Consider the following 21,584-nt stretch of genomic DNA (forward strand, 5'->3'; position numbering starts at 1 on the left):
TACACAGTTTAAAAAGCCTCATTTACCCAGTTATCCTTGTTGTCTCCTGATCTGAGTGCCTGACATTAGCCCGAAGGAGAGGATGTGTATAGCTCCATATGGTGTAGCATAAACATGCTATTTTTTTCATCAGTTTTCTACCTGAGAGGTTAAATGCTGTTGAATTTATAAATGAATCTCTCCTAAGGAGGTATCCTGTGTCACCCTAAGTATCACTCTCCTTGTCTTCAGGTCTCATGATGTGAAAAATGGAGGTGAACTTACTCATCCCACCCATAGCCCCGGCCAGTCCTCTCCCCGCCCCGTCATCAGTCAGCGGGTTGTCACCAACAAACAGGCTGCACCAGGGTTTATCGGACCACAGCTTCCCTCTCACATGATAAAGGTAACAGTCCATAGGGAGAATAACATTTTTATGTTAATTTTTAAAATGTAACTTCAGACTCTCAAGTTCAATTGTAGTGATTCTGTGTCCTCAAATACATCTAAATGTCTTCTCACAGTTTAATCAAACCCTCTTATACAGTATTTCAAATATACAGAAAACAGCCAGGTGCAGTGGCTCACGCTTGTAATCCCAGCACTTTGGGAGGCCGAGACAGGTGGATCACTTGAGCTCAGTAGTTTGAGACCAGCCTGGGTTTTGTGGAAACCCCGTCTCCACAAAAACTACAAAAATCAGCGGGTATGGTGGTGTGTGCTGTGGTCCCAGCTGCTCGGGAGGCTGAGGCAGGAGGATTACTTGAGCCCAGGAGGCAGAGGTTGCAGTGGGCTGAGATTGCACCACTGCATTCCAGCCTGGGCAACAGAGTGAGACCCCGTCTCCAAAAGAACCCTCCGAAAAAACAAAAACCCCAAAATATACAGCAAACCGCACCAGTGGGGAGGAAAGAGGAAAGGCTGGGTGTCAGCATCCTTACATTCTAGGTCCCCTCTGGACTTCCATTCTTAATTCCTCTTGGACTCCAGGAAAGCGATCTGTTTACAACAACACGTTTGTTAGGTCCATTTAGTCGTTTCAGGGGTGTGGTGTTTCTGGCTGCTGTCCCCCTGGGTTGGATTTTACTCCCTGTTGGTCCCGTCGGGGCGAACAGTAGTGAGCTAGTGTCACAGGGAACACAGAATTCCAGAGTGGGGGCGTCATCTGGGCTGTGGCATCTTCACAGCTTTTCGGCTTGAGTTTGTTTTGGATGATCACATACACTGTCTAGCTGTGTGCTTTATTTAATGGACATCAGGCAGTATTTGAGGTGTAACAGAGTCACACATCAAATGCCCAGCGGGCTCCCCTATTGGGCTCTGCTCCAGAGTGACATCAGCACTCTGGCAAACAGGAGGGCATGTGCCCTGTAGGAAGGGGTGGTTGGCATTGCTTTTCCAGACTGTTTTTGTTTTTACCATGAAGCTTTCCAGTGTTAAGATGGCAGCTAATTCAGGTATTTGAGAAGGCACCGTGAAGGCCACACATGATCTATTCACTGGCGTTCAGGCCCGTGCCTCCATGGGGATGCAGCAGCCATGGTGGGAACCTGCAGCGAATGTATTACTGCATGAGGAGAATGTGGAGACATTGTGGGGCAGTGGTGGGGGTCATGGCTGAGCGAGCAGTGGCTGAAGCAGCCCCTACTCTCTGCCCATGTGACCGTCTCCTTTGCTCCGAGGCCAGGGTGATTCCTTCTTCCTGGCACTCTGCAGTGGTGAGCTCCCAGGAAACCCAACCAGGGAGCAAGTGTGTGACTGCATGCCACAGGCCTGCTGATTTCGATCAGATCTGGAACAGAAAGAGTTTGGTCTGAGGATTGTATCCTGTGAAACATGTATGTCCTGTTTGTTGATTTATTGCCAGAAAACTAGGGCCTATGGAAAGTATTCGTGGGTAGGAGGGATTGAGAAAAACAGAGAACATTTCCAGGTGTATGAAACTTGTTAGTCCTGGGAAAAAAAAAAAAGCAAAATGGGAAGGACCCATTAGCCAAAATGGGTTGTGTTTCTGTGACCATGTTTCTGGAGCTCTGACTGGCTGGTGCTTTTCTTACTTCCAGAATCCACCTCACTTAAATGGGACTGGACCATTGAAAGACACACCAAGCAGTTCCATGTCAAGTCCTAACGGGAATTCCAGTGTCAACAGGGCTAGTCCTGTTAATGCTTCAGCTTCTGTCCAAAACTGGTCAGTTAATAGGTCTTCAGTGATCCCAGAACATCCTAAGAAACAAAAAATTACAATCAGTATTCACAACAAGTTGCCTGTTCGCCAGTGTCAGTCTCAGCCTAACCTTCATAGCAATTCTTTGGAGAACGCTACCAAGCCCGTTCCCTCTTCTACCATTACCAATTCTGCAGTACAGTCTACCTCGAACGCATCTACGATGTCAGTTTCTAGTAAAGTAACAAAACCGATCCCCCGCAGCGAATCCTGTTCCCAGCCTGTGATGAATGGCAAATCCAAGCTGAACTCCAGTGTGCTGGTCCCCTATGGCGCTGAGTCCTCTGAGGACTCTGACGAGGAGTCGAAGGGGCTGGGCAAGGAGAATGGGATTGGTACGATTGCGAGCTCCCACTCTCCCGGCCGAGATGCCGAAGATGAGGAGGCCGCTCCGCACGAGCTCCAAGAACCCATGACCCTAAACGGTGCTAATAGTGCAGACAGCGACAGTGACCCAAAAGAAAACGGCCTGCCGCCCGATGGTGCCAGCTGCCAAGGCCAGCCTGCCCTGCACTCAGAAAATCCCTTTGCTAAGGCAAACGGTCTTCCTGGAAAGGTGAGTGTGCGTCGGGGTCTTCAGCCTCGTTCGTGGTGATTCCCTTGGCTGGATTTCAGGAGGCATGGAGCTGGCGACTGAAGCTGAAATATTTTTGTTTCTATTGCAGTTGATGCCTGCTCCTTTGCCGTCTCTCCCAGAAGACAAAATCTTAGAGACCTTCAAGTTTAGCAACAAACTGAAAGGCTCGACAGATGAAATGAGGTAACGCAAGAGTAAATCTGAGGCACATGTGGCAGCATAGTGGGAAATCCAGTGGCCTGCAGATGTGTCAGTATAGGAATGCTGTAGAAATTTTATAGTGAATGTTTTGAATCCTAGAATGATTTGAATTATAATGTATAGGATTTACTAACTTGCCTTTTAGAAGAGTAAAGAAAAAATGTGGCATATAGGACCGAGTCCACGGAAACTTAATGTACTCAACCATGCTATTTCTCCTCCTGCGTGGCCACCTCTCTCTGGTTAGCAGTGTTACTGGCACGCCTTCAAGCGCCATCTCATTTCATCTTTCTCATGAAGAGTGATTATGGGAGGGTGTGCTGAGGGTCTAGGCCAGGGCTCTCAGTCCTGTCAAGGAGCACATACAGTCAACCGTCCATTCACAACAGGGATGCATTCTGAGAAATGCATCGTTTGGGGATGTGGTTGACATGTCAGCACCACAGTGTGTCACACAGACCGAGATGGTGTGGCCTGCTGCTCCTGGGCCACAAACCTGCACAGCCTGTGACCGCACTGGATCCTGTAGGCAGCTGTAACATAGTGGTATTTGTGTATCTACACATAGAAAACGGACAGTGAAAATACGGTATAAAAGGAAAACTGGCACACCCGTACAGGGCACTTACCATGAATGGAGCTGGCAGGACTGGAGGGTGCTGTGGGTGAGCCAGTGAGTTGAGCGAGTGCTGAGTGAACGTGGAGGCCTGGGACTGTACACCGCCGTAGACTCTAGAAACTGCACACTTCGGCTACACTCAATTTGTTTAAAAAATTGATTTCTTCAATAGTAAACACACCTTTGTTTACTGTAACTTTGTTACTTTATAAACTTTTAAACTGTTTGACTCTTTTGTAATAACACTTAGCTTAAAACACAAACACTATACAGCTATACAAAAATAACTTCTTTGTTTGTTTGTTTGTTTGAGACGGAGTATCGGAGTCTCACTCTGTCACCAGGCTGGAGCGCAGTGGTGCGATCTCAGCTCACTGCAGCCTCCACCTCCTGGGTTCAAGCAATTCTCCTGCCTCAACCTCCCGAGTAGCGGGGACTACAGGCATGCACCACCACGCCCAGCTACAAGAATAGGTTCTTTATATCCATATTGATAAGCTTTTTTCTACTTGTAAATTTTAAAACTTTTTTTTTTTTTTTTTTTTCCTTGAGACAGAGTCTTGCTCTGTGCCCCAGGCTGGAGTGCAGTGGCGCAATCTTGGCTCACTGCAAGCTCCGCCTCCTGGGTTCACGCCATTCTCCTGCCTCAGCCTCCCGAGTAGCTGGTACTACAGGCGCCCGCCACCTCGCCTGGCTAGTTTTTTGTATTTTTTAGTAGAGACGGGGTTTCACTGTGGTCTCGATCTCCTGACCTTGTGATCCGCCCGCCTCGGCCTCCCAAAATGCTGGGATTACAGGCATGAGCCACCGCGCCTGGCCAATTTTAAAACTTTTTTGTGAAGACACAAACACACACATTAGCCCAGGGTCACGGGATCAGTGTCATGCGTATCACTGACTTCTACCTCCACATCCTGCCCTACAGGAAGGTCTCGAGGGGCAGTAACAGCCATGGAGCTGTCATCTCCTGTGACAACAGTGCCTTCTCCTGGAGACCTCCTGAAGGACCTGCCTGAGGCTGTTTTACAGTTACCTTATGTTTTGTAAGAAAAAGGAGCACACACTAAGATAATCATAAAAAGTACAGTTAGTAAATACATAAGCCAGTAACAGTCATTTTTTTTGTTTTTGTTTTTGAAATGGAGTCTGTCTCTGTCGCACAGGCTGGAGTGCAGTGGTGAGATCTCAGCTCACTGCAGCCTCCGCCTCCCGGGTTCAAGCGATTCTCCTGACTCAGCCTCCTGAGTAGCTGGAATTACAGGCATGCACGAACCCACCCAGCTAATTTTTTTTTTGTACTTTTAGTAGAGACAGGGTTTCACCATATTTTTCAGGGTGGTCTCAAACTCCTGACCTCAACTCATCCACCGGACGTAGCCTCCCAAAGTGTTGGGATTCCAGGCGTGAGCCACCGCACCCGGCCAGCAGAGTCATTTATTACCATTATCATCTATTATGTACTAATTGTATGTGCTAGACTTTCATGGGACTGGCAGTGCACTGGGTTTGTTTACACCAGCATCACCACACTTCACGAGTCATGTGTTGCCCTTGGACTGTTACAGTGATGGGAGTTTTCAGCTCTGTTGTGATTTTACGGACCGCCGTCACTAGGATGTTAGGACAGTTAGGGTGACAAGGATTTTTCAGCTCTGTTGTGATTTTACGGACCGCCGTCACGTGTGGGCCGTTGTTGACCTTATGTATGAGGTATGTGACTATACTTCGTAAAGGCCCCTCAAGGATTCTGAAATTATAGATAATAAAACCTGCCCCACAATTTTAAAAAAAATCATGTAATGTTAGTCAAGAATGTAAACGTAACGTTAGTCCAGAGTAAGAGGAAAGGAACTTGTCATGCAGTGACAGTGCTTCCTGCGGAGAACCCGGCAGGACGGCCCTGTGGCGAGAGCCTGTGTGCGAGCAGTGCTCGCGTCTCAGCACAGGTCGGCTGTGAGTGACAGCTCAGAGCGCGGCCAGATGTCACCATAGTCGGTGCCAGGCGCAGGTTCGCCATCAGGAAGTCATGTTCTCATGGCGAACAACTTGTGAAGTTGTGATGAAATCACAGCATGATGGACTCTAGATTTATAGACTAGGTATCTTCCTGGAAACAGTGTCGGTGAAAACCGCGCCAGTAACACAGCCGTAGTTTTTACCCGCATAGTCTTGGAACGCACTCAGCTGTGGGGTTGCTCGTCGTGCTGGTGGGGCTCCCATCACTGTGGCAACCCCAGAATGGCCCCCGGCAGCTGGGAGTGCCCTCACTGAAGCCCTCTGTTAGGAGGGCTTAGGTATTAAAACGGAATGGGGTGAACCCTGCAGGCAGGGAATGCTCATTCCCAATCTAAGGATAGGCTGGCTTGGACACTCGCTCCCTCGGCCAGGGGACTCCGGCCTTTCCTAGGCCAGGTAGCATGAGGGTGAGGTAGATGGCTGTGCAGACAAGCCCAGGCCACAGCAGCTTTCATTATTAACCCTGAGGACATATTGAAAGCTCTGTGGGAATCAAAGGACAGAGTTAATTGACTACAGCAAGTTTTGCTAAAGCCTCTGATTTCTCACAATTTGTCAGTAATTGGAGGAGCTGCTGGCTTTGTTTGGAGGTAGCCGCTCTACCTTTGAGGGTTCAAGAGAAATTAGAGAAAGGGAGCCCAGAGTTAAAGGAGGAAGCCCTGTCATCACTGGAGGTTTTTCTTTAGTCTTGGTTATTAGGAAGAACTAGAGGAACTGCAGCCAGGTGCGGTGGCTCACGCCTGTAATCCCAGCACTTTGGGAGGCTGAGGTGAGAGGATCACCTGAGGTCAGGAGTTCAGGACCAGCTTGCCCAAGGTTTAGTGAAACCCCATCTCTACTAAAAAATACCAAAATTAGCTGGGCGTGGTGGCGGGCGCCTGTAATCCCAGCTACTTGGGAAGCTGGGTCAGGAGAATCGCTTGCGCCTAGGAGGTGGAGGTTGCAGAGAGCTGAGATCACGCCACTGCACTCCAGCCTGGGCAACAGAGTGGGACTCTGGCCCTCCAAAAACAAAACAAAACAATAGAGGAATTGGAAGAACTAGAGGAATATCCAGAAACAGGAAGAGCCTAGAACTGTAGGATTATTGCTTTGAAAAATAGGCTAGGAGCTGGGCTTGGTGATAAAACATTTTATTTTTGTTTAATAAGGGAAACAGAAAATTGGGAGTTTCCAGAGATGGTAGTACTAGCCTAATACTGGGCTTCAGCGAGATGTATTTAAAGAGACGAAATAGCAAGTGAACGTTTTGAAGTGTTTGTCCCTGTAATGCAATGACACGAGCCTGTGAAGCCCACGCTAACTGGTGTGTTTGTTTGTTTGGGGGCTGCAGTGCACCTGGAGCAGAGAGGGGCCCTCCCGAGGACGGCGACCCCGAGCCCCAGCCTGGCAGCCCCGCCGCCGAATCCCTGGAGGAACCGGATGCGGCCGCCAGCCTCAGCAGCACCAAGAAGGCCCCGCCGCCCCCGGATCCCGGCACTCCCCCTACCAAAGAAGGCGCCTGGGAGGCCTTGGCTGCCGCCCCCGAGGAGCCTCCGCCCGGCGCTGGGCAGGACATCGCGGGGGACACAGTGCCCCCTGACCTGTGTGATCCCGGGAGCTTAACGGGCGACGCGAGCCCGCTGTCCCAGGACGCAAAGGGGATGATAGCGGAGGGCCCGCGGGACTCTGCGACGGCGGAAGCCCCGGAGGGGTTGAGTCCGGCTCCGCCTGCGCAGTCGGAGGAGCCCTGCGAGCAGCCGCTCCTTGTTCACCCTAGCGGGGACCATGCTCGGGACGCTCAGGACCTGCCCCAGAGCTCGGGCGCGCCCGAGGCCACAGAGGGGCCGCCAGCTCCTGTGCTGGAGGCGGCCCCGGCCGGTCACCTGGAAGGGGACGCAGAGCCTAGCCCAGGCGAGAGGGGCGAGGACGCCGCGGCGCCGAAAGCTCCAGGCCCTTCCCCGGTGAAGGAGAAAATCGGCAGCCTCAGAAAGGTGGACCGAGGCCACTACCGCAGCCGGAGGGAGCGCTCGTCCAGCGGGGAGCCCGCCAGAGAGAGCAGGAGCAAGACTGAGGGCCACCGCCACCGGCGGCGCCGCACGTGCCCCCGGGAGCGCGACCGCCAGGACCGCCACGCTGCGGAGCACCACCCCGGCCATGGCGACAGGCCCAGCCCCGGCGAGCGCCGCTCTCTGGGCGGGTACAGTCACCACCACTCCCGACACCGGAGTGGGGCGGAGCCGGACTGGGTCAGACACCACTACACCGAGGGCGAGCATGGCTGGGGCCGGGAGAAGTTCTACGCCGACAGGCCGCGCTGGGACAGGTGCCGGTACTACCATGACAGGTACGCCCCGTACGCCGCCCGGGACTGGAAGCCCTTCCACGGCGGCCGCGAGCACGAGCGGGCCGGGCTGCATGAGCGGCCGCACAAGGACCACAGCCGGGGCCGTAGGGGCTGCGAGCCGGCCCGGGAGAGGAAGCGGCACCGCCCTGGCAGCCCCCGTGCAGGAGCGCCCCACGCCCTCGCCCCGCACCCTGACCGCTTCTCCCACGACAGAACTGCACTTGTAGCTGGAGACAACTGTAACCTCTCTGATCGGTTTCACGAACACGAAAATGTAAAGTCACGGAAACGGAGACACGACAGCGTGGAAAACAGTGACAGCCATGGCGAAAAGAAAGCCCGGAGGAGCGAACAGAGGGACCCTCTAGAAGAGCCTAAAGCGAAGAAGCACAAAAAGTCAAAGAAGAAAAAGAAATCCAAAGACAAACACCGAGACCGCGACTCCAGGTGAGCCTGGGGCCTTGTGCTCCTCGCGGGGCTGGCGGCGCTGTCAGCAGTGGGGCCTGTCCCTTCTCACCCGACTCAGGAACGAGTGACGGGCCAGGCCGTAGTTGTATCCGTTTGATTTATGTCTCGTTTCTGTAGGTTTTGAGATTCCACTCTTTTTACAGATTTGTAAAAATTTGCCCTGTTTTTAAGCTGTATCTTTATTTCATGGTGTCATTAAATGCCTAACAACCTTCTTTTTCAAAATGATAGTGCCATTTTTGGTGAATGCTTTATAACTCTTCCAGGAGTAAGCATGCATTGTTCCATAAATGAAAAATTGGGAGTCTTTGACCTTAGAATTGGTGTTATTATTATTATTTGTCAGATGTAGTTCTGTTTTCCTATCTGTTATATTTTCCTGAAATTCAGTGGCTGTGAGGTAGGCAGACAACAGGAGGTGCACTTCTCCTGTTCCTGCCCTCCTGCCCAGCGTGGGCATCTGAGACACCTTTGTTTCCTCGGCCTTTGTTTTTGTCTCCATTTTTCAACTTGAAATTCAATTGGGAAATTTGTTTCTGTATTTTTTAAGAGAGAGGGTCTTCCTCTGTCACCCAGGCTGGAGTGCAGTGATGCCATCGTAACTCACTGCAGCCTTGACCTCCTGGGCTCAAATGATCTTTCTGCCTCAGCCCTCAGCCTCTGGAGTAGCCAGGACTACAGACATGTGCTACCACCCTCAACTAATTGTTTGTTTTTGTAAAGACAGGGTCTCGCTATGCTGCCCAGGTGGTTCTCAAACCCCTAGGCTCAAGCGATCCTCCTGCCTGGGCCTCCCAAAGCACTGGTATCACAGGCATGAGCCACCGCACCTGACCTGTTTTTGTATTTTTAAAAAGCTAAATTGGTGAGTGATTGTCTTGAAAATGACTTACCCGTGATGAGATGGATGAGCAGGAACAGAATTAGTAATTTTAGTTGACATCTCTTGAAATTGAAACCAGGGGAAAAGATTAGCAAAAGCCATAGGGAAAATAGGCAGTGGTTACTTGAGGGGAAAAATAATATTGCTGCCAGGTGTCTCAGGCACATGGGAGGGAGGGAGGCTCAGTATTTCCTTTCCCTTCAAGTAACCACTGGTTTTGGGAAAAGCTAGCAGAATCCTCCCTGCAGTGTTTGTCCAACAACTTTAGTTCCTGAGAAAGCTGAAGCAGAGGTGGGGCTGTTCAGCAATGGAGCTGAAGTTGGTGAATTTATGACCCTGGGCGGAAACAGTCATTATACTGAAGGCAGACTTGTTAAATTTTTGAGACAGGGTCTGGCTCTGTTGCCCAGGCTGGAGTGCAGTGTTGCAGTCGTAGCTCACTGCAGCTTTGTCAACCTCCTGGGCTCAAGTGATCCTCCCGCCTCAGCCTCCCGGGTAGCTGGGACTACAGGTGTGTGCCACCATGCCTGGCTGACGTTGTTAATTAGATAAGAATTGTGCCTGTTTGCGCGGTGAATGTTCTCAGTGAACGGGTGTAAAGGCCAGGCTCCAGGGTCTGCTGCTGGTGGTGTTGCGTTTTAGGGGTTTGAACTCTGGCTTTTGCTTCTGCAGGCATCAGCAGGACTCAGACCTCTCAGCAGCGTGCTCTGACGCTGACCTCCACAGACACAAAAAAAAGAAGAAGAAAAAGAAGAGACATTCAAGAAAATCAGAGGACTTTGTTAAAGATTCAGAACTGCACTTACCCAGGGCCGCCAGCTTGGAGACTGTTGCCCAGTTCCGGAGAGCCCAGGGCGGCTTTCCTCTGCCCGGTGGCCCGCCTCTGGAAGGCGTCGGACCTTTCCGTGAGAAAACGAAACACTTACGGATGGAAAGCAGGGATGACAGGTGTCATCTCTTTGAGTATGGCCAGGGTAAGAGGAGATACTTGGAATTAAGAAGATAGAAACGATTTCTTAATACATTTTCTTTGCAAAGGGCGAGTAATACATAGAAAACCTCAGGTGGCATCAGAGGCTGCAGTTATTCAGATCACCCTGCCAGACAGGGTCTGGCCTCAGTGCTCGTCCCTGCAGTGCGGTGCTGTTGTCCAGTTTGGCTCCTTAGCACCAAACCCTTAGCGTTTATTGAAGGCCTAAGTGACACAGGACTGAGGGCAGCACCACCTGTGTGTCACCAAAGCCCTGGAACGTATGGCTCTGGGCGTCTTGAGTGTTTGCCTCACAAAGGACCAGAAATCTTGGTTTTATTTTATTTTATTTTATTTATTTTTTTTTTTTTTGAGACGGAGTCTCGCTCTGTCGCCCAGGCTGGAGTGCAGTGGCGCAATCTCAGCTCACTGCAAGCTCCGCCTCCCAGGTTTACACCATTCTCCTGCCTCAGCCTCCCGAGTAGCTGGAACTACAGGCGCCCGCCACCTCGCCCAGCTAAATTTTGTGTTTTTAGTAGAGACAGAGTTTCACCCTGTTAAACAGGATGGTCTCGAGAACTCTTGGTTTTAAAGCATTTTTGATAGAAATACTTTTGCAGTATATACATTACTCTCCTGAATCCTTAAACCTGTAGCATTCTGAGTGTGCCCTGACGCTCAGTACCGATTTGCTTGCTTGGGTTGTTAGAAGCACGGGCGTCGGCCTCTGCCTGACGCCTCAGAGACGGTGTGGCGGGCCACGGACTGTCGCTGCCAGGGGTCCTAGATTCTCTTCTGCCCTGTGGGGCTGTGTCTCTGTCATGTGGCCACGCGCTGTGCTCTGACTGCACTTGAGGCAGCCTCCCCACTTCCTCTCTGGTTGGTGTCCAGTGACTGCTGGTCCTGGAGAGGAGCTGTGAGCCTGTTAGAAGTGGATGTCACTCGAGTCAGTGGACCTAGAGCAGAGGTTGGCAAACTGCAGCCCTGCGGCCAGCTTCGGCTGGTCACCTGGCTTTGTATGAACTTGGAGTGAAGAATGGTTTTAACCTTTTTAAGTGGTTGGAAATAATCCCAAAGAACAACAATGCGTTTCACATGAGAATGATGTGAAGTTCAGACTGCAGTGTCTGTGGCTTGATTGGGGTACAGCCAGGCGTGTTCGCACGCTGTCCTGTGGCTTCGCTGTCACTGCCTGACAGAGGCGAATGGCTGCAGCAGGGCAGGGACTGTGGCTTGCAAAGCGGAGAATGTTATTTGCCCCTTCACAGAGAAAGTTGGTCATCCCTACCTGAACGCCAGTTGTTTGCATTCATGTATGAAGCGCATGCTCTCCTCCCAGGGACTTTTGACGAATCATCAGGGCTGCCCTGAGGCCTTTTCTTCTCGGCTGTGTCGTGGGTTAGGTGGAGCTGTGTGTTCTGGGGAAGGCCTGTCCCTGCCAGCAGCCCAGAGCCAGTGTGCATTGTTGATTGAGGGGCAGATGGTCCTTAGAGTGTGTGACAGAGAGCGGGGGCTGCGGGGTGAGCCCCATGGGGCACACTTGCCTGTGGAGTGCTGGGGAAACAGCCGGAGCCCAGGACAGGTACCAGCACTGTCGGCGAGGGCAGGGGGCTGGCGAGGACGGGGAGCCGGCGAGGATGGGGAGCCGGCGGGCCTTTGCTGTCTGTGTTGTAGACATTCTGGACGTTTCAGAATTGGTTTTGCCTTCCCATTTCAGCGAATCGGGGAAGGGGATTCATGAGGGCTGCTTGGTACCCGAGGATGCGGTGAATGGGCTCATTCTGTGTGTGGTACGGGCTCCGAGGCTCGTGGGCTCCCAGCCAGGGCTGCTGGGAGACAGTGATAGCCCCCAAGGCACCTGGTCCAGCAGGAGGGAGGTTGAACGTGAACTTGTTTGCGTCCTGTCTCGGGTGCCGTGGTCAGGCGTGTGTGTGTGTGTGTGTGTGTGTGTGTGGTGGCCTGCATTTCCGTGCCCGTCCTTGGGTGCTGTGGTCAGGCGTGTGTGTGGTGGCCTGCGTTTCTGTGCCCATCCCACTGCACTGATGACAGGGTTTGCAGCTGGCGCTTCTGCTGCGAGCACAGACTGAGGAGCCTTTCTTGTCCTCCCGAGAAGGCCGGTGCCCGGCCTCGCCTCACCCAGCGTCCTGTGGTCCTACAGGCCCCCCTCTGCCCTGGACTTCGGCTCCTTGCCTTTCTCTTTCAGACTCTTCCTCTGGCTCTGTTCCACCCAGTTCAGTTCTTGGGCCTGAGATCTGTTGTCCTAACCCCAGGGTGTGCGTGGGTTGGATGGAGCCCTCAGTCTCAGTCATCACGTAAACCCTTTGATGTCAGTAAAGCCCTGGGAGCAGCAGCTGAGCGCTGGGACATCCCTGCTCACCTCGCGGGGAAGTGGCCTCAGCCACTCACAGGGAACCGCAGTGACTGACCATAGCCACTTAATGCACACGCAGAGCAGAGGCACTGGCGGTTTTGCAACCATCATTAAAATCTCTTTCCTGACCTTTGCTTTCTAGGTGATTGAAAACTCAGCCTCAAAACAAAAAATTCACTAGTTATGGTAAGCTGTTTTCCTGTTTCTTCATTGTTTGTGGTGGCGCTGAGGGGACTCAGGCAGAGGAGTTATTCTGTGGTTCTGCCTGTGGGCTGGGCCCATAGGAATGGGCAGAGCCATGGAGAGGCCCAGGCAGGTTCCCAGCCAGCCCAGACCCAGGCCACGTGCTTGGGGACAGACCTAGACCCTCCACCTCGTCACCTTTGCATTACTGGCTGGGAAGACCCGCATCCCTCACGCAGGTGGACTTGCCCTGTTCCCTTGCCCCTCACTGGGAAAAGCCAACCTGGCTCACAGCAGCTGAGCCCAGGGGCCTTTGATAAACATCTGGGAAGGGAGAGGCCCGGTGCCCAGCACAGGCACCTCAGGAGAGCGGAGCCTTGCTCCCTCCCCGTCCCATCCTGGCCCCTGTGCTGCTGTTTGCGCCCCGAGGTCGCACTGAGCTGGAGCCGGCACCCACCCAGCACCCACTGTACAAAACCGTGGGAAGGTGGCCGAGTGGCAGATCAGGACCTCAGAGCTGCAGGGCTGTGTTGGGTCAATTCTCACAGGGGTCCTGGGAGAGTCACTGGTTTTATACCTGACCCCTGTGGACCTAAAGGGGACAGCGAATCATTTTTCCCTTGAAAGGAAACTTTGTCCAAATGTGTCTGTCACATGTAGTCAGCAAGAGGAATTTAAAATGAATTTCCAAGTGAAGAGTCTGTGGATTAACTGGCCGTTAATTAACAGGCTTTATCAGTGTGTCCTCAAGGGAGAGGCCCAACCCTAAGGAAGGAGCTAAACTTCCCAAGTGAGGGGCTGTGAGGACGGAGGTGGAGGAGGCAGCTGGGGGCTCGCGGCGGCGGGGCCCAGCAGATGGCGCCTCCCTGGCTGAGCCGCTGGCACCGCCAGTTCCCTCACTTCCACCCAGGAAGGCAGAGTGACCTCCTCAGGGAAGAGCTTCCCCAGCCTTCTGGAGCAGTTGGCAGGGCGTCCAGAATAAGCCCTAGGCACCGCCGCCGCCTGCCTCCAACTCACTAACCCGGCGCCTCTTGTCTTTCAGATTCAACGCGTTCAACAGAAGCCATCCCCAGCCCAGCTTAAATTATAAAGATAGAAAATAACTCTGTTCCAATCTGCGTGGTGCTTCTTTAGTAAATACTGTACAGATTTTACCATGGAGAACTTTTTTTTTAGTTTTTACCTTTTCTTAATTACCCTTATTCCGAATGGACGAACACTTTCTACCACTGCTGACCATTGTAAAATACCGTGTATATAAATCCCATTGAAATAATGCCCTGGAATAGAACATCTCAAATGCTGCTTAATTACAGACTCAGGTCGATTACTTGTATTTCATGTAATGTTCCTCCAAGTTAGACATCTGGTGCAAGACCAACCGGGAGACCATGGAATTGTCAAAAGTACAAACTGACAGTGTGTATATTTAATTTAAAGACTTATTTAAAAACTCACAAGCTCTCACCTAGACTTTGGAGAGCAGTCTGTTTTCTGTAATGTCTGATACTAGAAACTAATTTGCTTATTTTAGTTGTATTCAAGATTTGAAGATGTATTTTATAGACAAGTTCTGTTTTTGAACTTTGTGGAACTGTTCCAATCAATTTCCCAGTTATGATGAGTATTTACATTATGAATGTATAACCCAGACATGATTTGTAAAGCCGACAGTATGTTTCTATTACACAACACTTTTTGATACAGCGTCTCTTGTCTTCACTGATACTGGAGTCTCCGTTGTCTGCTTGGTCCCTTCGAGTTTCTAGTTACAGACACAATCATACTGTGATTTTATTTTTAATATGGATATGCTATCAAACTGTGATACACTTATAATTCACTGGTCCTGCATCAGGAGATGGAGTGGGGAAAACTGTATTTAATACAGTTTGTATCTGAATAATCTGTATGGTTTATACAGTTTGTGTTGTTCAGAGATGTTTAAAGTTTGATCTTTGTTTTTTTAAAGATTAAAAAAGCACTTGCCCCACTGTAAATATACAGCATGTAAAATTTCTATAGTATATAAATGGCAGCAAATCACACACTTGGCGTCTTTTTACTGCTGTTTTCCCCATTTGCTTCCAGACTCCTTCCTGTCATCTGAATTCACTTTCTTAAAACCTTCAAGTGCTCCTGCTGAAGTCAGTACCTTCGGCCAGGCCATCCCACCTGGGACGGGCAAAGGAAAACTGGAGGGGTGTTTGCTGGACCCAACAATATCTGTTGGAAAGAACCAAGTCTCAGACAGGCTTGTTTTAACAATACATGTGATTTTTATTTAGTGAACACAGTATTTGCAAGAGCACTGACAGCCATCCACCCTCCAATCTTACTGTTCACTTTACAACCAAATATCGAGAGAGAGAGAGAGGCTGTTTCTTCATGCGAGCCATGGCAGTATATACATTGAATAACAAACACTCCAGAAATCAATAGATGTACATTATTTACATATTACTGTATTTTCCGCAAATAGAAATATTTTCTAAGAAAAAAAAAGTCAATTTGTGGTTTCTGGTCTACCACAGACCTAACTTCTCGGCAAAGCACATCTATGTAGATAGCTGCATTTGTAACTTTAAAAGTAGGCATTGCTTTCTATGAAGCACTAAGTGCTGCTCCATCTATAAACAGCTCCTAGTTTCACTCAGTTTGGTACCACATTAAACTGCCCCAAAATGTTCTGTGACCCCAAAGACACTGCTGCTTATCTGGGTCCAGGGCCAGTCCAACTAAACTCAAATGTGAACCAGGGCCCAGCAAGACAGGCTGGAAGGGCTGTGGCAGCCGCCGCCTCCCCGCTGGGCTCCCGTCGCTGCCTCCTGGCCTCTGTCTCTGGACGAAAGTGTCTTTGGCCAGAGTTGGGACTAACAATTCGAGCCCTGTGCTCAGACATCGGGGCGGGGAGGAGGAGGATCGTGATTGTGACAGGGCCTGCCCAGGGTGAGGGACAAAAACAGATGTCCTGCTTCAGGGCCGTCCTGGTGGCGGCTGGCCCTGTGCAGTCATGACCCAGAGAGTTTTCTGGACCAGGCCTGCCTCAAGGCTCAGCAGGCATGATGGCTGCACGGCCTTTATGCTAATACTGTCATTACACAGCCTGGAGCTAGGCGACTTCCTGTAACACTCTGACCACAAAGTACCTGGAGTCTAACTCAGCACCACAGCCTCTGCGCGGCTCCCGGGTGCCCACCACCCGGTGAAGCTCATTCCCAGACGACAGCAGCGGAGGAGCTTGATCTGGAGACTCCTTCCTGCCGCGGCTCCCAACACCCAAAACAGAAAGCTCCGCATCCCCAGGTCACACCTGGGTTGGTCAGAAGGAAACGGCTCGTCTGAGCACGACATGCTGACAAAGCTGGCTGTGGCCAGTCCTGGGTGCGGGGCCAGCCTGAGGGGTGGGCACCGCTGGGGCCGGCCGTCAGTGTGTGGTCTGGGGGGGGATCCAGGCAGCGTTTATTTTCATGGAAGACGAGGCCAGAATTGCATATCTACCAGCCAGGTTTCAAGAACGCTGACTTGCCTTTCTCAGAACTAAAATTTCCAATTTGAGGTATCAGTAACAAAGCCTAAGAGCTTGGGAATGAAAGTCTGATGCAGGACGGGGGCTTCTGGCCTCCGACCCCTCTGCAGTCTAGTGCGACTTAAAGCTACATCAAGGTCAGCCGCAGGGAGGCGGAGGGCCCGCAGCCGCTCGGCCTCCACTTCAAGGCAACTCAAAGGAACAGTCTCCGCTGCTGAGAAGGAAGCCTAGGTGCACAGTCTGAGGTTTGGTCTCTGGACTGGGCATTTTGCGCAGGAGTACAGATGCCCTCCAGAGGGTGCAGATTCAAGGTGTGCCTGTGCAGGTGGGGCGGGAAGAGGAAGTCCGTGGAGGAAACGCCAGCCACCAGCCCAACAGCCCCGTGTGCAACAGGGTCCTGGGGATGCAAATCTCCCGACAGAGCAGCGCCTGCTACCGGCCTGCGTCGGCCCAAGCATGCAATGCCCCCGGCCAGCCCTGTGCCCTCTCTGGAGGTGGGGCCCAGATCCACCCTTGCTTGAGTGAAGCACCGGGCACCTGCTATCCTTACATCCACAGCAACCTGACGACCTCCCAGGCGGGCGTGGAGCTTCGCCAGTTCCACCACCGGTGTCTATCTGGGGTTCTCAGCTCCCCAGACACCCTACGTGCCAGGCCTCTGCACCCCAGGGCCTGTTCTTCCCTCCTCGTAGGGAGGGCACCTGTCTCAGGACATGGCACGCTACATGGGGTGAGGCTGTTTCTAGTTACTTCTGTGTCTATTCATTAAGAAATCTGGTCAAATTAGAAGGTCTGTAAAATAAGCATTCATTTTGCCACAGGTTTTAAATAGCGATAAGTATGGTCAAAAGCCGGTCCACATGGACTCCGCTGACCTGTATGAAACGCTGCCGTGCGTGTGTCTGAACAAAACATGAGCAGTTTCACGTGATTCAGCATATGGACCATCTGTGTCCAGGGAAAAGCTGTTTCCTAGGAGTTAGCAGTTACAGGCTAAACACCCCAAACCATTAACTGTTATCACTTTAACGATTTGCTTAAAGTACCTGTGGGGCCAAAAAGCCTGGGTTGAAGGGAGGCCACATGGGAGTCACCCTGGAGCCCCCAAGTGCCATGGCCATCCCTCCCCGAGCCTGTCCAGAGCCCACCTGCTGCCCCCGGGGCTTGCCTGACAGCCTGACAGGGCAGGGCTGCACGTGGCCCCCCATGCCGGTGTCCCCCAGCCCCCCCCTTGGGTGCTGCGTCTAGATGGATATTTTTTCAGTGCACAGTATATACTTGTGTCCAGGAGTTAACTTTATAGCTGCCATTCTAAAAATACTACTGTTAGAAAGTATCTTTTGTTATAATTTCAGAATATAAAAAGGCATATAAAAGCTATAATCCTATATATCTGAGAAAAAATTCTGAATAAAAAACTGGTAGCTTTTCCTTTCCTGTTTTGCTATAAAACAGTGGCTTTCTAGAACGGTTAACACTGCCCCGAGTGAACGCGTTTGGCATGGTACGAATGAGGCTCCCATCTGTGGAATCCGTCCGGTGTCTGCTGTGGAGAGAGCGGAAGCTGCTGTCCTGGCTTCTCCCCCCAGGGCCGCCGGGGACGGTCGCAGGAAGGAATACTTCTGGACACGCGCAGCCGACCATGACCCCAGCCACGGCACAAGGCCTCGAGGATCAGTCTGGGCCACAGTACGCTCTGAAGCAGCAGCTTGCACTGCAGGGCGACCACCTCCCAGGACCCCAGCCACGGCACGAGGCCTCGGGGATGCCATCTGGGCCACAGTACACTCTGGAGAAGCAGCTTGCACCGCAGGGCGACTGCCTCCCTGCCACGCCTTCCGCGGAGGGGCGGCCCGCGGTGTCTTTCTGCTGGGGTTGGGTCTTTTACCTGGGTCTTGTAGCCAGGAAAGCTATTTTTTATTGGCAATCCTTCGTTTCCTCGTTGCCAACATGTCATAGAAGGGATCCCTGCTGATACTGGCTCTGGTGAAAGAAGGAAAACATGCAGGTTAGGTCGTGGGTGACACACAGACCTTCCCTTCCCCACCAGCCCCAGAGGCTCCTCGGACAGGACCGCAGGCTCAGATCTGAGCACTGGGTTTCTGGAGGCAGAGGGTCCGCTCTTGCACACGGAAGCATCCACGTTCCAGACATCCTCCGCCCTCCAACCAGCATGAGAAGACAGACCTGGCCCCGCCCCCGAACCCTGCTCACTTGATGGATTTCATCCACTCCTCCTTCTCCTCCTGGCTCGGGGCTGAGATCCGGTACACCACGTGGTTCCCCTCTACCACGCGGCCGTCGGCCTCCGTCTTACAGGCCTTGATGACCTGCCCTTTGTGGCTGGGATTGTAGAGCTCAAAACAGTTCTGGTGGAGAAAGAGAGGGGAGGCCGTCACAGGGGCTGGGGGCCAGGTTCCCTGCAGGCAGTGAGGATGGCTCCCAGGTGGCTGGCAAGAGAGAAGGTTCAGGAGGGAGCTTACGGGTTTCCGGGGGTCCTCCACCTCCCTGATGCTGAGGTTTTCCAACGGGATGATTCCCCTGGGCTCCTTATCCTACAAGAGAGAAGTACACGGGCGCTCACTGTGGGCCACCAGCCTGGGGGTCCCTCGGCCCCAGGGCAGCTCCGTGACTGCCGGGAGGCGACCAGGAGGCCCAACCTTACTTACTGTTGTGTATTCAAAGTAATAGAGGCAGTTATCAGTCAGGATGAACCACCTGCGCTTCCAGGTCTTCACGCGTCCTCCTAGAAGCAGAAGGGCCCCGTGAGTGTGTGCTCCGTGCACAGGGAGCCCGCGGGTCCAAGAGGGGGCCCTGGACCTGCACAGACCACTGCGTTTTCAGAAAGGCTGCCAGGCGCCAGGCTCGGGTTTAGGTGCCCTTCGGCGTTCCCACCGCGGGGCCCCGCATGCACCCACCCCGCCCACACCGGTGCCCCTCCACGGCACCGAGGGGCCCCCTGATGACACGACCGCACTCCAATTCGCTTCCTGGGAGTTAGTGGGATGGATGGCGTCATTTCCCCACATGAGATGGCAGCGTGATGAAGTCAGGACGGCTCGCCGGGCTCTGTCCAGGGCCTGACCCACCATGTCAGGTGGCTGTCACGTTACAGAGGCCCTTGGGCAGCCCTGGGATCCCCCAAACTCAATCACCCCTGGGCCCAGGGAATCGTGAGACTGAATTAATTCTGTAACAAGATCTGGAGTGCACGCGCGTACCCCTATCTGTACCTGCCCTCCTCTCACTAAGGGAAGGACGTCTCTGATCCTTAAACACTGAGCAGACACAAACTGACTTCAGCTGCTAGCCTTGCCTGTGTTTGTTTTTTAAATAATTCAAAGAAAGGCACGCGCGGGGCAATGAACTCAGTGCTCCCTGGGGTACTAGGCCGCTCTGCCCCACGCCTCCCCAGCGCCGCGCAGCTCACCCGGCTTTCTCTGTGACAGGCTGGCAGGGGAGCGGCCTCCCTGTGTGGGGGCCAGCACGGGCGCTGAGGCCTGGCGGCAAGATGCTGTGAGAAGGGCTCTGCGGATCACCCGAAAGGTTTCCCTTTCGGGGCCTGGTGTGCAGAGACCCTGGGTGAGGAGGAACCAGCTGCAGGTGGCAGGAAGCCTGGCTCAGCCGTACTGGCGGCCGGAAGGGGTCTCCGCAGCCTCTCTGGGATCCTCCGGCCCCTGCCTCACTCAGCACTGCCATCCTCCATTGATGCCTAAGGCAGCCTGCAATGTGCTTGCCACCGCCAGCCTGGGACAGAAGCCCAGTCTCCAGCTGTTCCTCGCCTCCCCACAGGCCCCAGTCTCATCAGTGTCCCACCAGCCCACCTGTTAAATAAAGGGTCTGTCTAGACCCTGGTCTGGGCAAATCTGCCCCCCAAGCTTCCTGCTGCATCTCCCCAGCCCTCAAACCTTGCCCCCAACATCTCTCCTGAGCCCTGGCGGGGCTTCCACTCCCTGACGCCTGCAAGCTGCTCCGACTGGAACCCGCTGCCCCAACTGTGTGGGGCCGCCTCACTGGTCCCCTGAACACCCAGCCAGGCCCCAGCAAGGCCCAAAGCCCTTGTTGCCCTCGTGTCCCTGTCACCACAGGCTCCATGCTCCATGCAAGCCCTCGGCCTTCACCTTCCCCACCTCCGTTGCAGCATACCAGGGAGGCCTAAAGTCCACAGGGGAGGGCAGGAGACCCTGGGGGCAACCCCGCCTTGTCCCTCAGTCCTCCAGTGAGCAGGGAGAGGCGTTTTATGTCCCCGAGACCCTGGGGACAGGGGGACAGTGCTGATTCCTTCCAGGCACTTGCTCCAGCTCGAGCTGCTGTGGCAGAATCAGCTGACAGCAACTCCACTACCCTGACATCGGTCGCTGTCACAGTTGCCTCTGCTTCCCTCCAGAGACTCCAGAGCAGGCCCTGCTCCAGCTGCACTGGTGCCAGCTGCCAGCCCCCAAACAGCAGCCAGAGGCATCTTTTCAAAAGCGTGTGGCGATCGTGCCCCTCCCGGCCTGACGCCCCCGCAAAGGGTCCCACTGCACTCGGCTTTTAGACCCAACTCCTTGAGCGGCTGCAGGGGCCGCCCTTCCTGGCTCCCCAGCTGTGGCCTTTCTCCCTGCCCAGCTATCTGAGTCTCCAGTTCTTGGGGAGCTCATCCAGGAGCCCCCAGGTTGTGTGCTTCTGTCCAGCACCTGCTCTGTTCCTCCATGCTCCCGGCATGGTGGACAGCGATGGGCCTGTATGTTCCACTAGCCTGTCCACCTGGCCCCCGCCTGGGAGGGGTCCGCCTGGGAGGGGTCCGCCTGGGACGGGTCTGCCAGGCAGCCTCTCAGCTCCACCCTCAGGTCCCCTGCTCACACCCCCCATGGACAGCCCCATCCCTGTCCAGTCCTCAGGGCCAGGGGATGGTTGCAGAGCAGGACTGCAGGCCCAGGGCAGTGGGTGGTGAGCTTGGTCTCAGAGCCCAGCAGGCTCTGCTCGTGCTTGCTTCTGGCCACGCCACACAGCATTCTCGCCTGCAGACAAGAGCCTGGTTTCTGGAACCTGCAGACGGGAGCCACTTTCTCTCTGCAAGTTTCTATTTTCATTGCCGTGAGCAGGCAGGTGCGCACACGGATCCACACGCACAAACACAGCACGTGCACACACTTTCTGCATGATAGCTTGGATTGGACCACCTCCTGTGATTTTTTTGTGTGTGGTAATTGATTCAAGACTCAAAGTCTTAAGTTACCAACAATCGTAAGCCAC

At 53.2% G+C, this 21,584-nt stretch overlaps 2 protein-coding genes across 4 annotated transcripts in view; one reads left to right on the forward strand and one right to left on the reverse strand.

Annotated features, from left to right (window-relative positions):
* Positions 1-14,868, forward strand: part of USP42 (ubiquitin specific peptidase 42) — a 57,681-nt gene extending 42,813 nt beyond the window's left edge. The window contains exons 12-18 of one of the 2 annotated variants that reach the window (XM_025378389.1): positions 232-385; positions 2,043-2,762; positions 2,872-2,966; positions 6,953-8,392; positions 9,969-10,270; positions 12,780-12,823; positions 13,863-14,868. In XM_025378389.1, coding sequence (XP_025234174.1) covers positions 232-385; positions 2,043-2,762; positions 2,872-2,966; positions 6,953-8,392; positions 9,969-10,270; positions 12,780-12,787 — 2,719 coding nt within the window. In that variant the 3' untranslated portion in view covers positions 12,788-12,823; positions 13,863-14,868. Of the gene's footprint in view, positions 1-231; positions 386-2,042; positions 2,763-2,871; positions 2,967-6,952; positions 8,393-9,968; positions 10,558-12,779; positions 12,824-13,862 lie in introns of those variants that run through there. The other variant, XM_025378388.1, reaches the window with a different exon arrangement.
* A 208-nt stretch (positions 14,869-15,076) lies between these two features.
* The window catches only part of CYTH3 (cytohesin 3), a 115,414-nt gene continuing 108,906 nt past the window's right edge, over positions 15,077-21,584 (reverse strand). For both annotated transcript variants that reach the window (XM_025378390.1, XM_025378391.1), the window contains 4 exons: positions 19,019-19,095; positions 18,833-18,904; positions 18,564-18,718; positions 15,077-18,332 (listed from right to left, as the gene is read on the reverse strand). In XM_025378390.1, coding sequence (XP_025234175.1) covers positions 18,260-18,332; positions 18,564-18,718; positions 18,833-18,904; positions 19,019-19,095 — 377 coding nt within the window. In that variant the 3' untranslated portion in view covers positions 15,077-18,259. The remainder of the gene's footprint in view (positions 18,333-18,563; positions 18,719-18,832; positions 18,905-19,018; positions 19,096-21,584) is intronic.

The sequence above is a fragment of the Theropithecus gelada genome, chromosome 3 (assembly GCF_003255815.1).
Source record: "Theropithecus gelada isolate Dixy chromosome 3, Tgel_1.0, whole genome shotgun sequence".
Taxonomy (NCBI): domain Eukaryota; kingdom Metazoa; phylum Chordata; class Mammalia; order Primates; family Cercopithecidae; genus Theropithecus; species Theropithecus gelada.